The 14,174-nt window shown below is 39.3% G+C and overlaps 1 protein-coding gene across 3 annotated transcripts in view; it reads left to right on the forward strand.

The window, feature by feature from the left end:
* Positions 1-14,174, forward strand: part of Ulk2 (unc-51 like autophagy activating kinase 2) — a 77,915-nt gene that overhangs the window by 23,715 nt on the left and 40,026 nt on the right. For 2 of the 3 annotated variants that reach the window (XM_038325932.1, XM_038325931.1), the window contains exons 8-13: positions 175-276; positions 1,530-1,588; positions 2,827-2,909; positions 3,601-3,648; positions 5,234-5,322; positions 10,924-11,095. In XM_038325932.1, the coding sequence (XP_038181860.1) occupies positions 175-276; positions 1,530-1,588; positions 2,827-2,909; positions 3,601-3,648; positions 5,234-5,322; positions 10,924-11,095 (553 nt within the window). The remainder of the gene's footprint in view (positions 1-174; positions 277-1,529; positions 1,589-2,826; positions 2,910-3,600; positions 3,649-5,233; positions 5,323-10,923; positions 11,096-14,174) is intronic. The other variant, XM_038325933.1, reaches the window with a different exon arrangement.

A 14,174-nucleotide genomic window follows, 5' to 3' on the forward strand; every position in this document is an offset into this window, starting at 1 on the left:
TGTTTCTTTTGTCATGCTGCATTGTATTGTAATTCTAAGTATCATTCTATCAGGGTAATATTACAAGATGTTAACATTTTTATTTTGTAATATCAAATTATTAATAGTGAATCAATGTATGCACATTAAGACTATAACTAACATAGTTCATGTCTCTTGAATTTTTGTGTACAGGCTCCTGAGGTTATTATGTCTCAACATTATGATGCTAAGGCAGATTTATGGAGCATAGGAACAGTGATCTATCAATGCCTAGTTGGAAAACCACCTTTTCAGGTAGCCTCACTTTTTCTTATGTTCTAGGTTCTAGTAGTATCTAATATTTGCAGTTACCTTTGATTTATAAAATAAGGACTACTTTGAAATCAATAGGCTTTAGGCTCTTCTGTGATTTATTTGATTTCGTTACAGGTAATGCTGTGGGGAGCCAGGGTGTATGCTTTTCTTTTCTGTCTGCTTGCCATCTGTAGTTGGACTGCCATGAAGTTTGTTGGATGTTTTCTCCGCTAGTAGCATAGAGTCAGGGCTAGCTAGCCCTATAATGAATGGTAACCAAACCTCTTCCTGTTAGCCTGGTTTCGGGGTCAGGGAATCCAGATGAGGTGGGCATTGTTCTGATGGGTCATAGAAAACTTATCTCCTACATCTCCTGGCACTTTGTGGATGAGAGGGGGATAATTACTGAATTTTTGGTTCTTCCTCATCTTCTTTTCTTATTAAGAGCCTGACCTTCAGAGGATATGCCGGCATCTCTTGAGTTCATATTATATATAATGTTATAATTTTTTTAGTTTTTTTTTTTTTTTTTTTTTTTTTTTTTTTTTTTTTTTTTGAGACAGGATAGTTTTGGAGCCTGACCTGGAACTCGTCTATAGACCAGGCTGGCCTCGAACTCACAGATCCATCTGCCTCTGCCTCCCAAGTGCTGGGATTAGAGGCGTGCTTGTGCTGCTACCACCGCCTGGCTGTTTTATTAATTTTTTAACCTGAAAATTCTTTACCTAGCATGGTATAAAGAGTGAAATTCTTCACTTAACATGGTATAAAAAGAAACCAGTAATTCAGTCAAGTTACTTGCTTTGCATTCCCAGTATGGTTCCTAGGTAGAGGAAGTTTTACTGATGCAGCCACTCTTCCTGTAAGAGTGCTACTGTTAGGGAGAGACAGTATCGGCAATATACTTGTTTTTGTTTTTTGGTTTTTTTATTATTTTTTCTTGAGTCCCTTGAAAGTCATACAGTAAAACACACCTAGGCATTACACAGCAGTGATGTACTTACTGGGAAGGCTGCGTAACCTCCAGAGAACTCTTCTGTTCAGGCTCCTTGGAGGATCTGAATATATTGTACCAAGATACTCAGAATTTGCATATTATCTCAGATGGTTTTTAAGTCTTTTGTGCCCAGCAATCCATTCGTGATCAGTCTATAGCTCTCAGGGTCAGTATCAATAACATTTTGCAGTAGGAACAGGTTTGGAAGTTTTGCTCCCCTCTATTTAGAAAGTTAACTTTTTCTTTTCTTAAATAGGCTAATAGTCCTCAAGACTTAAGGATGTTTTATGAAAAAAACAGGAGCTTAATGCCTAGGTATGTGATTAAAATTTATTCAAATTTTACTGTGTTTTATTTTTTTTTTAAAAATTTATTTACATACTTAAGTAGTAGTCTTTCTCTGTTGCTCATTTAGCCTTAAGCCCACGACCTTCCTGCCTTACCTTTATGAGTGTAACTACAGGGGAGAACCATCATTCCTGTCTAGTCTGGGTTTACTCTTCATGAGTGCAGTGTGATTTATTTAAACTTAATATTTTGTGAATTTCTGTTGATGAGTCTTTTTCAATTTATAGTAATGTTATAATAGGAAATTAGAAAGTTTCTAACACACCACAAATACATAGGCAGTACTGTGTCGTTTGTTATTTGTTTTTAAAATGCAAATTTAAGAAAAGCCATCACAGAACTTGTGTGTGACTTGTGTAGAGGCAGACACAGGCTCATAGAGCAGGAAGAAAGCTCCCCCTCGGCTCTGGGCGTTCTGTAGTAATAATAAGTTATTATGTATTTTTCCAAATGTTCTTTGTGGGAGTTCTTTACACATGCTTGAGAGAGCTTGTGTGTGTGTGTGTGTGTGTGTGTGTACATGCAGTGTGAGATAAATTACATTTTAAGTTGTATTTTCTTTCTTTTTTAAGATTGGCTCTCTGAATAGTCTTTCCTATATGATGCAGCAGTGTAAACAGAGTACGTTTTCCATAAAGGGAAGAAGACCAATTAGCTATTTTAAGTTACATTAGTCTTTTCATTAATGAAGTTGGCTCATTTTTATTTGCCCTAATAGCTTTTACTAGTTTGTATCCCATGGTTTTGTGTGTGTGTGTGTGTGTGTGTGTGTGTGTGTTTCTGTTCTGTTCCTCATTTTTTCAGTTGCTTTGTTATTTTAATACTGGCTTTTGGAAATTGGATTCCCTGTCAATTGTATTTGATTAAAGTTTGCCCTTTTCTAGACAGAACTAGAGGAGGTGTTTTTTTTTTTTTTCTTTAGAGACTCTTATAGCAACTGTTAATACAAGTTGTGTTAAATCTCAGGCTCTCTGTTCTAGAAGATTCTTGTAAATAACAGTGTTTAGCATATTAATTGTTGATAATTATCAAAAGTTAGTATAGTGCCTTTTTTCTCATGTAAAGCTATGAAGCTTCATCGGGTCTTCTTGTTATAGATGTAATATTTGTGAAAGTGTATATACATTTTCATTTACCAGGATGAAGGCAAAAGTAATGTAGTTAAATACATAGAAACTCACCACTTACATTGTCTTTTACTTTAGTATTCCCAGAGAAACATCACCTTACTTGGCTAATCTCCTTTTGGGTTTGCTTCAGAGAAATCAAAAGGATAGAATAGATTTTGGTAAGTAATAGCTTCAAGCTTTGTGTGTTTTTTAATTTTATATTTTCTGAGAATTGTATAGATTGCATAGAGTTATCATAGAAAATTAAAAGTCCATTTTGCTTTTGGTTGTCTTTTTTCCTTTCACTATTTTAATAAAAACTCAACAAGTGCTCATCATGTTCCAGGAATGTGGGATAGAGTAGTAGAGAAAACTGGGTCTTCAAGTAGTCAACAGTTTGAGGAGGAAGAGATGAGCTGTAACTGTAATTGTAGTTATGCTATAAGGTGCCAGCTACTGCACAAAAGTAGAACAAAGGAAGAGATAAAGAATGAGGAAATAAAATTTTAAATAAGGTAGTCCAAAGGAATTCACTTTGTAGATCAGGTTGGCCTTGAACTCACAGAGGTCCACCAGCCTCTGCCTCCCAGAATGCTGGGATTAAAGACGTGTGCCACCACCCCCTGACTAGAGTCTTAATATTAACATAAATATCTACTACTTCTGATATCCATATGGGTTTAAGTTACTATTCCATATCATTTCTTTGCTCTGATATATTTCTATTTCTTTCTGCCTTTTGTGGTCTCATTGGTTTATTTATCTTGTCAATGTCGTTTAGTTGTGAGTCTTAGCATTTAATGGCTGAGACATCTCTCCAGCCCTAGCCAATGTCTTTTCTAAAGGTTGTGTTCTCATGTTCCGTTACAGAAGCATTTTTCAGCCATCCTTTTCTTGAGCAAGTTCCAGTTAAAAAATGTAAGTACCCATTTTTACTTAGAGTATGCAAGCTGAAAGAAAAAAATTAGTATTTTACAACACAAAATTAATTTTTATTGTTTCTCAAAAATTTTTGAGCATTCCCTATATGCCTGTAGCCCAAATTCTAATTGGTATTAATAACCTAGAGTCTGACATAGGGGTTAATGCTGAAGATCAGAGAAGCAGAGTGGTCAGCTACTAGAGAGTTCTTACCTCTACCAATGCCAAGACTGAAGGGGCAATCTTGTCCTCAGACTGTTTAGATCTGTCTCCATCAAACCTCAGACTGCAACTGTTATCGCCACCAAACCTCAGACTGTACTGAGCTCCTGTCTCCTCCTGCCTTACATTCCTCTCTCTGCCCAGGCATCTCACTCCTGCCTCCACCTCCCTAGTGCTGGAATCACCTTTGTGTGAGCTTTGTTTCTCTTTTAAACAGATTCAATCTTGTGTATTCCAAGGTGGCATTGAACTAACAGAATCGTCTGCCTCTGTCTCCTGAGTCCTGGAATTAAAGGTGTGTGCCACCACTGCCTGGCCTCTAGTTGCTTAGCTCTGCTCTCTGATCTTCAGGCAAGCTTTATTTGCTTAAAACATAAAATATCACTACAATCTATAATTGTGTTTGTTCAACAACAGTTTTTTCTTTCTACATCCAAATTGAAAAGATTTAGTAACTGCTGCATTTTTATTTGAAATTTTAAAAATTATTTTCATGGTGTGTGCTCATGTGAGTGTGTGTGTGTGAGAGAACAACTTGCAGGAATCCGTTCTCTCCTTCTATTCATGTGGGTCCTGGTGATCAAACTCAGGTTGTCAGGTGTGGTGGCAAGCACATTCACCTGCTAAGTCATCACTCTAGCCCAAATTTTATATTTTTGTTAAATTAAAATCTAAAAACATCTATCTTTGTTATTTTTAAGCATATCTTCTTGTCTGTGTGTGGATATGTACACTTGAGTGCAGGTGCTCAGGAAATCCAAGAGTTATAGATGGTGGTAAGGCAGTTGATGTGGATGTTGGGAACCACACTAACACTCTTAACTCTCCTTACATTTATTTACCTAGTGTGTGTGCTTGTGTATTCATGTATGTGCACACATGTGGAAGATAAAGAACAATTTGGTTGGGCTCCTTATACCATGGGTTCCAGGGATCAAACTCAAGTGGTCAGGTTGGCTGCCAGTACCTTTTCCTGCTGAGCCATCTGCCCAGCCATTTTTTCTTTTTCCTTTCCTTCTCTTCCCAACCCCCCCCCCCCCAGGCAGGGTTTCTCTATTTAATAGCATGGCTGTCCTGGAACTTCCTCTATAGACCAGATTGACCTTTAACTCACAGAGATCTGCCTCTGAATATTATGAGTGTTGGAATTAAAGGTGTATGCCATCACCGCCTGGCTCTTTTTTTCTTTCTTAAAGAGCTTGTTGCATTTTTTTGTTCCATCCTTGTAACAATTAATGAACAGATGAATACAATTTTTGGGTTAAAATAAGATTGTAGTTGGTTTAGAGCTTGTACTATTTGGCAGAACTTACAACCCACTATAGAGAGATGCAGATTTTTGACTGTGCTTCTTCCCCAGCTTGCCCCGTCCCAGTGCCTGTGTATGCTGGCCCTATCCCTGGAAGCTCTTGCGGCAGCTCACCATCTTGTCGCTTTGCCTCTCCACCAGTAAGTTGGGTTTTATTAAAAATGATTTCAGAGTTAGGGCTTTTGTTCTCTTAGTGGGTATGTTTGCTATGGAGCTGAAGTCTAGAAGAAAGGACATCAGAGTTGGATCAGGTAGACCCACCATTGGCCTTCTGCTCTGTTAACTGTATAATATCAGTAAAAAAATGATGTGTCTGAAGACCTTTTTTTTCTGAACAGTGATTATTACAACCACCTTCTTCTTGTTTCACGTGAGAATTTGATGATACATGCAAACAAAGCATGCTCATTAGAGGTGGAAAAGCAATAAACAATTACTGTACACTGTAAATGTTCAGATTCCATAGGATTTGATGAATGGGGGAATAACCTTGGAACTAGATGTTACTGATTTCACAGTGATTACTAGCCCTGCCACTCAAGTCCCTTCAGTCTCCTGAAATTTTCCAGCTAATCCTTAATGCTGTGTCCTCTCCAGTTTAAGTGCGGCTTCTTATCCCTGAAGACTTCTGATTTTCTGGTTGTTTGTCCTTCCGGCTCTATTCTCTGTTTTACCTAGTTCTTTTCTACATGTTGTTAGGCTAATCTCCAGATCTCTGTTGCAGCCTTATGATCTTGAGACTTTTTATAGCTGAAGGCCCAGGGAGCTCTTGTGTCAGCTGTTGTATTTTACATATTAGCTAAGTAGACATAAAGTTTTTGGTTTCTGGCAGAAAGATAGGGGAGCCATAAAAGAAGGTGACTGTGTTATTAGCCAGTTGAAACAATATAAAAGTTTACAAGGAAGCTTGAAAGCTCCTGTATCCCATGTTGACATGGTAATGGGATGAGTGCCTTAATCTCTCTGAGCTTGTTTCTTCATATGTGAAATGAAGGCAGTTTACCTCAAGGATAACCGAACATAAACCCTCACCGTGACACTCAGTAAACTTACAGTCAGTGACAACTGCTATTAGTATTTTCATGAGAAACCGGGTAACCACAGATAAAATAGATGCAGAGCAAAGCTTATTGCTGAAAGATGAGTTTTAGTTTTAAAACCGTCAGATATGGGTTCAGTGGTCAAAGTGTTGGCTGCGTAAGCATAAGGACCTCAGTTTAGATCTCCCACATCCATGTACAGTCTGGGTATGATGGCACATGAACCTATTAACCCAGCATGGTGCAGTTTCCAAGTAGGTAGATACCACAGGCTCCCAGAACAGCCAGACTAACCAAAGAGAACGTGTTTCAAAAAATAAGGAGAGAGAGGAAGGAATCCAAAGTCAACTCTAGCCTCCTGATGCACACACACAGACAAGAGCACCTGTATCCATCCATATATGTATGTATATACATACACACATACCAAAAATAACATAGAAAAGGGTAAAATAAACAAACCCAAAAAACCCTTTCTTTCACAACCCCACAAATATAAACCAAATTTTAAAAATGTGATGTGTTCATAAGGCTTACATTTCTGTAAATTTGATGATTTTTTTTCTTTTTTTCTTTTTTTTTAGGGGGTGGTTGAGACAGGATTTCTCTATAGCTTTGGAGCCTGTCCTGGACACTAGCTCTTGTAGACCAAGCTGGCCTCGAACTCACAGAGATCTGCCTGCCTTTGCCTCCTGAGTACTAGGATTAAAGGCCTTTGCTACCACCGCCTGGCTGAATTTGACAGTTTAAGAGGAAAGAAAGAATGCTTTTTCCTGTATCTTTCTGGAATACTTAGGGTAACATATTAGTTACTTTTCTTGCCGTTGTGATAAGTGCCTTGGAAGAAGGAGGGTTTACTTTTGCTCACAGTTGAAAGGTATACAGTTCATTATGAAGGGAAAGATACAGTGACAAGAGCTGCCTAAGGCTGTGGCAACAGGAAAAAACTTGCTCAAGGTTGTGTGGATCAGGAAGCAGAGAGGGCCTTGGGCCAAACTATAACTTAGAAGAATACACCTATGGCCTACATTGTCAACTAGGCTCCATCTCTAAAAGGTTCCGCAACTTCCAAAAACAGTGCCATCAGCTAGTGCCCAAGTGTTGAAACATCAGCCAGTGGGGGACATTTTGCATTCAAACCGTGACATTCTACCATTAGTTTATAGTCATCTTCTTAATTCAAAATGCACTCTATCCAACTTTAAAAGTCTTCATAATCTTAACATTCCAACATTGTTCTGAAGTCCAGAGTCTTGTAAGAATCAAGGCATTCTTTATTGTGAACCCATGTGAAATGAAAAAAAGTTAGGTGCTTCCAGCATATAATGACCAGGGTGAACATTCCCTTTTCAGAAAGGAGAAACATGAAGATATCAAAGAAATAGGGGGCCAAAGCAAGGCTGAAGCAGACAGGACAAATATCAAACCCCACAGCTTCATTTTTTGCATCTAGGATTTGTGGTAGTATCATCTGGGTTCCATCAGAGCTTCACCTTCAAGGCTTCATTCACAGCCCACTAAAGAGCTCCATGCAGGGAGTCTAACCCTTTTGTATATTGCCTGGGCCTCAGCAGCTTCCTTAAGCCTTGCCAAGTCCTCCTTTACCCACTCACTCTTGCATGTTCATGCCTGAAAAACCAGTGCCACATGGGTAATGCCAACTTCAGTGGAGCCTGTCCCCCTTGGACAAGAGCGGTAGTGGCCTCTGAGTGTCTGACTGGCTGAACTTGGGAAAATATTTCCCTAGAAGGCCCTACTGGAACAGGATCTCCAGGAGGGTCTCGTGTTCACTTATTCTCTTTAAAGTTTTCCAAAACGGTTTTGTATTGTTGCACCATGCAACTTTTCACAGATAGGATCTTGCCCTCGAGTTACCTCAAGTTACCTTTCTTATTTTCCAAGTTCAGAATGTGTGAGGTGAGGAATTTGAGTACATGAAGATTGATGATTTCAGGGAATATTGTTAAAAGTGAGGAGGGCAAAAAAAAAAAAAAGTGAGGAGGGCTGGCTGCAGCCCAATGTTTGTGTTTGAGGCCCTTAGTTCTGTCTTTACCCCTGCAAAAACAAAAGTAAAAATAAGTAAAGAGATAATTTATTAAAAAATCCAGGCATTCCAAAGCAACACAAAGAAACCCTGTCTTGGAAGAAAAAAAAATCCAGGCACAGTAGTACACACCTTTAATCCCAGTACTATGGAGACAGAGGTGGGCAGATCTCTGCGAGTGTGAGGCCAGCCTGGTCTACTTAGTGAGTTCCAGGACAGCCAGGGCTACACTGTGAGTAGTAATCATAGAGAGTTGGGGAGTTGAGGTGAAAAAATGAAGCATGTTTATGTAAAAGCCACGATCTGCTCTGTGCCATGAAGAGTTAGAGAAAATGGAATACAGAGCAGGCTAGACAGATAAGCTCTGGATAGAAGAGAAGCATCACTTGGAACAAAATAAGATAGGACAGGTGGATGTGGATGCAGGTGCTTTTGGATAGCAGAGAAAGAAATTCCAATGTTTCAGTCTAAGTCACTGGCAAGAAATTATAGAGTTAGGTAGTCAGCTTCACTGACTTTTAATTGTGCAATGTTGGGAAAATGACCTAACCCTCTGAGCTTGTATATTGTAGTTTACGTGGTTGTGAAATGAAGTGCAGAGCACAACTAGAATCAGCTGTGCTGGGTAGAGTGCCTGGGTCACAGTCAGTACTTGGCAGCGGCAGCCCCTAACCTCCCCTCACCTCCCCTCACCTCCCCTCACCTCCCCTCACCTCCCCTCACCTTCCCTCACCTTCCCTCACCTTCCTTCACCTTCCCTCACCTTCCCTCACCTCCCCTCACCTTCCCTCACCTCCCCTCACCTCCCCTCACCTCCCCTCACCTCCCCTCACCTCCCCTCACCTCCCCCCTCACCTCCCCTCACCTCCCCTCACCTCCCCTCACCTCCCCTCACCTTCCCTCACCTTCCCTCACCTTCCCTCACTTCCCCTCACCTTCCTTCACCTTCCCTCACCTTCCCTCACCTCCCCTCACCTTCCCTCACCTTCCCTCACCTTCCCTTCATGTCATTGCTTTCAGGCAGTCTTCAAAAGGGAGGTGAGGGAACTTTTCATTACATATTGAGACACACAAAATAAGGACATGGGGCTAGGGAGATTTGCCACAGGTCCCAGCAAGAGACCTTGTTTCAAAAAAACAAGGTGAGAGAGCTGGAAAAATGGTTTGGAGTTAAGAGCACTTGCTACTCCTCCAGAGGACCTAAATTAGATTGCCAGCACCCACGCCAGGCAGCATAAAACTGCCTGTAACTCTAACTCCAAAAGATCTGACACCCTCTTCTGGCCTCTGCGGGTTCCTGCATACACACAGTGTACACACATAAACACACATACACATAAATCAAAATAAGTAAATTTTTTCTTTAAGAGTAAGATCAGGCCGGGCGATGGTGGCGCACGCCTTTAAACCCAGCACTCGGGAGGCAGAGGCAGGCGGATTTCTGTGAGTTCGAGACCAGCCTGGTCTACAAGAGCTAGTTCCAGGACAGGCTCCAAAGCCACAGAGAAACCCTGTCTCGAAAAAAAAAAAAAAAAAAAAAAAAGAGTAAGATCAGGGCCAGAGCCAATGGTACATGCTTTTTTTAATCCTGGCACTTGTAAAGCAGAGACAGGTTGATTTCTGTATGCCCAAGGCCAGCCTGGTCTATATAGTTTCAGGACCGTTGATGAATGGCTCTTGGAGAACATCAGAGTTTGACCTTTGATCTCTTGATACATGTGCACTTGCACACACAACTTCACACATGCCCAGATGTACACACATAAACACATACAAACGTGGTAAGTGCTTTCAGACTTATTTCATTCCAACTGTTATTCAAAGTCTCAACAGAAGTGATATTTAAGGCTTGGGTTTAAAGAATATGATGTAGAATTTTGTTGTTGTTGCTGTTTGTTTTTTCGTTCTCTGAAGTACAGGAACCGTAGAGACTTAGCACAAGTTATAAAATTGATTTAGAACCATTGTACAATCAAGGCATTTCAGTAGAGTTATCACCAGAGTCTTTAAACTTGGCAAATGCCAAAAGATACGACTTATGCCTAAGTCATTTAAATTAATTATATACTTCTCTTCCTTTCTTGTCTTATCTTCCACAGACAAACTACCTCCTCCTTAAAAAAATAAAATAGAAAATAAAAGGAAAACACCCATGTTAGGTTATCTAAATCTTTCTGTGAGTGTAAACTTGTAGTCTAACAGACATTACCCATGTTTGTATGTCTGTTCTTTTACATAATGTGGTCTTTTGCTTCTCTGTGTACAATGTTTTCTTTAGTATGTCTAGAACTTTTTATGTCCAAAGTCACTAGACATTTTATATGTAGCTCTTAAGTAAATAGTTAATTAGTGTCTGATTTTCAAGGCCATGATCTGGGACTGGGGAAATTGCAGTGATTGAAAAGTCAATCTTCTCTAAAGCTCCAGGCAAGTTTAATATTTACATGTGATAAATGCTGTGTTTTTAAGGATCATTTTTAGAATAATGTTTCGGAAGTCTTTCTGCAAACATTTTAAACTGCTTTTCTAAAAGATTTTTTTTTTGTGATATCTTAGATGGAAGTTTATTCCCATTTTTACAAAAGCAGTACTCTTCAGGCTATTCTGACTTGCGTTTGATGATTAGGACAGTTTTAATTTTATGTTGTCAATTTTAGTCCCTTCCAGATATGCAGCATATTCAGGAAGAAAACTTATCCTCCCCACCATTGGGTCCTCCCAACTATCTACAGGTGTCCAAAGATTCTGCCAGTAATAGTAGCAAGAACTCTTCTTGTGACACGGATGACTTTGTTTTGGTTCCACACAACATCTCGTCAGACCACTCATGTGAGAATCTTTTCTACTTGTACACATTATATATTTTTAATTTACTAAATTTAAACCTCTATATTTAAACTTATTGTGTAGGGCACCTTTACAAATGAGCATTTATTTAGTTGTTTTGAATTCTCGGAATTATATACCTACTTTTCTAAAATATGCTTAGTAATTGATTTTCTGTAAGATAGTATTTTTGAATTCTGAAGGTAATGAAAAATGTTTAAAGAAATGATCTCAAATTATGTTTACATCCAAAAAGAAAGAGAGAAGCAAGCATAATGAGCAAGTATCTTTAAAGAAATGAAGTAGAGGAAGAATCCATTTGAGGGGAAAAAAATCTAAAAGTCAGTTGTTTGTTTAAGAGACAGGATTTTCCCCATGCTGACAACGGACTTGCAATCTCCCTGTGTCAGCCTCTTGAGTCCTGGGATTATAATGGGTATGTACCATCATACTTAGCTTTAGAAGACTCTTCAGCAGAGTCCAGATTAAATAAATTTAGACAGGACTGATTAGAATGGTGAAGAGTGCCAGAAAACCCATAGAAGAGAAGTTAGGCAGAAATGTTGACAAGATAGAGACCCCTGATGTGGTTGTGCAGGGATTAGGATCAGGGGAAGTCAAGATTTGGTACTTCCTGTGTGCAGAAGAGATCTGCATTAGGTCTGTGTAGTTGCTTAAATTACTAAGCACCCGCTTAGTGACTGTATGCTTCTTCTCAGCATTGTCCTTGCTTGTTTGTTTGCAAGATCATAATCCCCAGCATGAACAAAGAGGAAAACATGGACCACAGCAAGTGTGCAGTTTAGAATCAGTGCTGTGAAAACTAGGATTACCTTTAAATATCATCCTGTAGTACAGTGACTTGCTTTCTTTATTAAAAGAAATATTTCAAGCCGGGCAGTGGTGGCGCACGCCTTTAATCCCAGCCCGGGAGGCTGAGGCAGGAGGATCTCTATGAGTTCAAGGCTAGCCTGGTCTACAAGAGCTAGTTCCAGGACAGGGTCCAAAGCTACAGATAAACCCTGTCTTGGGGGAAAAAAAGAAATATTTCAAACAAAATAGTACAGCAGAAACTCAAGTCACCACTGTAACATGCTGCTTCTGCATGTGTCAGGATTTGCTATATTTATTTGAAGTACTTTTCTAAAGATAGGCAAATACTACCAGTACATCTAAAGTCCCGTTCCTCTCAGTCCTCAGGTTATGTATTCTTCCTGTAGATGTTTTGATCCTTTAACCTGTACCTGAACCCATATAAAACATGGTATTTCTCTCTCTCTCTCTTTCTCTCTCTCTCTCTCTCTCTCTCTCTCTCTCTCTCTCTCATTGAAATAAGTGTTATACAGTGTTTATTTCTATATTTTTTGTTCTATTTTTGTTATGCATCTGAATGCGTGACTAGTTCATTTTAATGCTTCAGTTTTACAGGACAACTAAAGCTCAGTTTGCCTATTTCCCTACTGATTTACAATAAATTATTTCTGAAATTTCAGTATTTAAAATGTATTAAAGGTCAGGCTGGAGAGATGGCTCAGCCATTAAAGGCTAGGCTCAAAACCACAAGTAAAATGTATTATAGGTCACCCCAATACCATTGGCTTATCAGACTGAATTCTGACAACATGTCTGTGTAGATACCAGAATTTCTTCAAAGTGGGTACCTTATAAAATATGAGTGCAGAATTTGTCTCTGTGTATAGTGATACTAATGTTTTAATAAATAAAGCTTGCCTAAAGATCAGAAGGGCAAAGCTAAACCACCAGAGGTCAGGCAGTGGTGGCACACACCTTTAATCCCAGGATTTCAGAGACAAGTAGCAGACAGATCTCTTTGAATTCAAGGTTACCCTGGGCTACACAAGATCATGCAGAAACAAATCCAAGTGGTGGTGCCTCACACCTTTAATCCCAGCACTAGAGGAAATATAAAATGGGAGGGGAGAAAGAGGCTTAGTCAGCTTAGTCGGTGATTACCCAGCCTTGGAAGAGATACTTCTCTAGTGACTTGGCTGCTTTACTTTTCTGGTTTTCGGGTTGAACCCCCAGTATCTGTCTCTGGGTTTTTATTATTCATGCTATATCTGTGTCAAGAGGCTGTACCTCTAATTTCTCTTGTACTCCCCAATTTACAATCTTTTCTTTAAAAAATTTTTTTTGCAATTTATTTATAGATCAAATAAATGAAAGAATCTGATAATTATTATTTAGTGTATGTGCCTGCATGCCAGGAGGTCAGAAGACAACCCTCAGGATTCATCTCCTTCCTTCTTTTATTTTATACATCCCCAGGATCAGATTCAAGTCATCAGGCTTAGCAGCAGGCCCAGTTTAAAAAGTCTTAACTGACGTGAGCTAGTCGTGGTGGCACACACCTTTAATTCCTTTTGAACACTTTAAATTCTCTATTATTTTTTAAATGATTTATTTTTATTTCATGAATTGATGTTTTGTCTGCACATATGTCTGTATGAGCGCATCAGATCCCCTGGCATTAGAGTTACAGTTGTGGGTTGCCATGCAGGTGCTGGGAATTAAACTAGGGTCCTCTTTAACTGCTGAGCCATTTCTCCAGCCCCAGTTAAATTCTCTATATTTTTAAAGATTTATTATTTTTACTTTATGTGTATGAATGTTGTGACTGGCAAATTGTATGCCTAGCACCCACAAGGGAAGGGAACCAGACCACTGAGAGCTGGAGTTACGAATGGCTGTGGCTGTGTGAGAGCTAGAGACAGAACCCGGGCCTCCGCTGAGACACCTCCTCAACCTCATAAATCCCCTTAGTCATGAGTGTAAAGAAACGAAATATCGCAGTGTAAAATAAGAGCTCCTATAATTGAAAATCTGGCAAATTAAGAACTCAGCAGAAAAGTGTAAATGTTATAGGAAGTCATTGCTTTTGTGGACTAGGGCTCAGTGGGCAGTCATGAAGTCGGTACACTGGAGTCCCACAGCATCATTCTGAAACTGATCTTTCATGAAATCAGAAGTATTATAATCACAGAGATAACAGCCATCATAATTAAGCTCCCTTTCCTTCTTAATCTTTGCACAGAAAGAGTTATAGGAAATAACCTAATGC

Source organism: Arvicola amphibius, chromosome 4, assembly GCF_903992535.2.
Source record: "Arvicola amphibius chromosome 4, mArvAmp1.2, whole genome shotgun sequence".
NCBI classification, from domain to species: Eukaryota; Metazoa; Chordata; class Mammalia; order Rodentia; family Cricetidae; genus Arvicola; species Arvicola amphibius.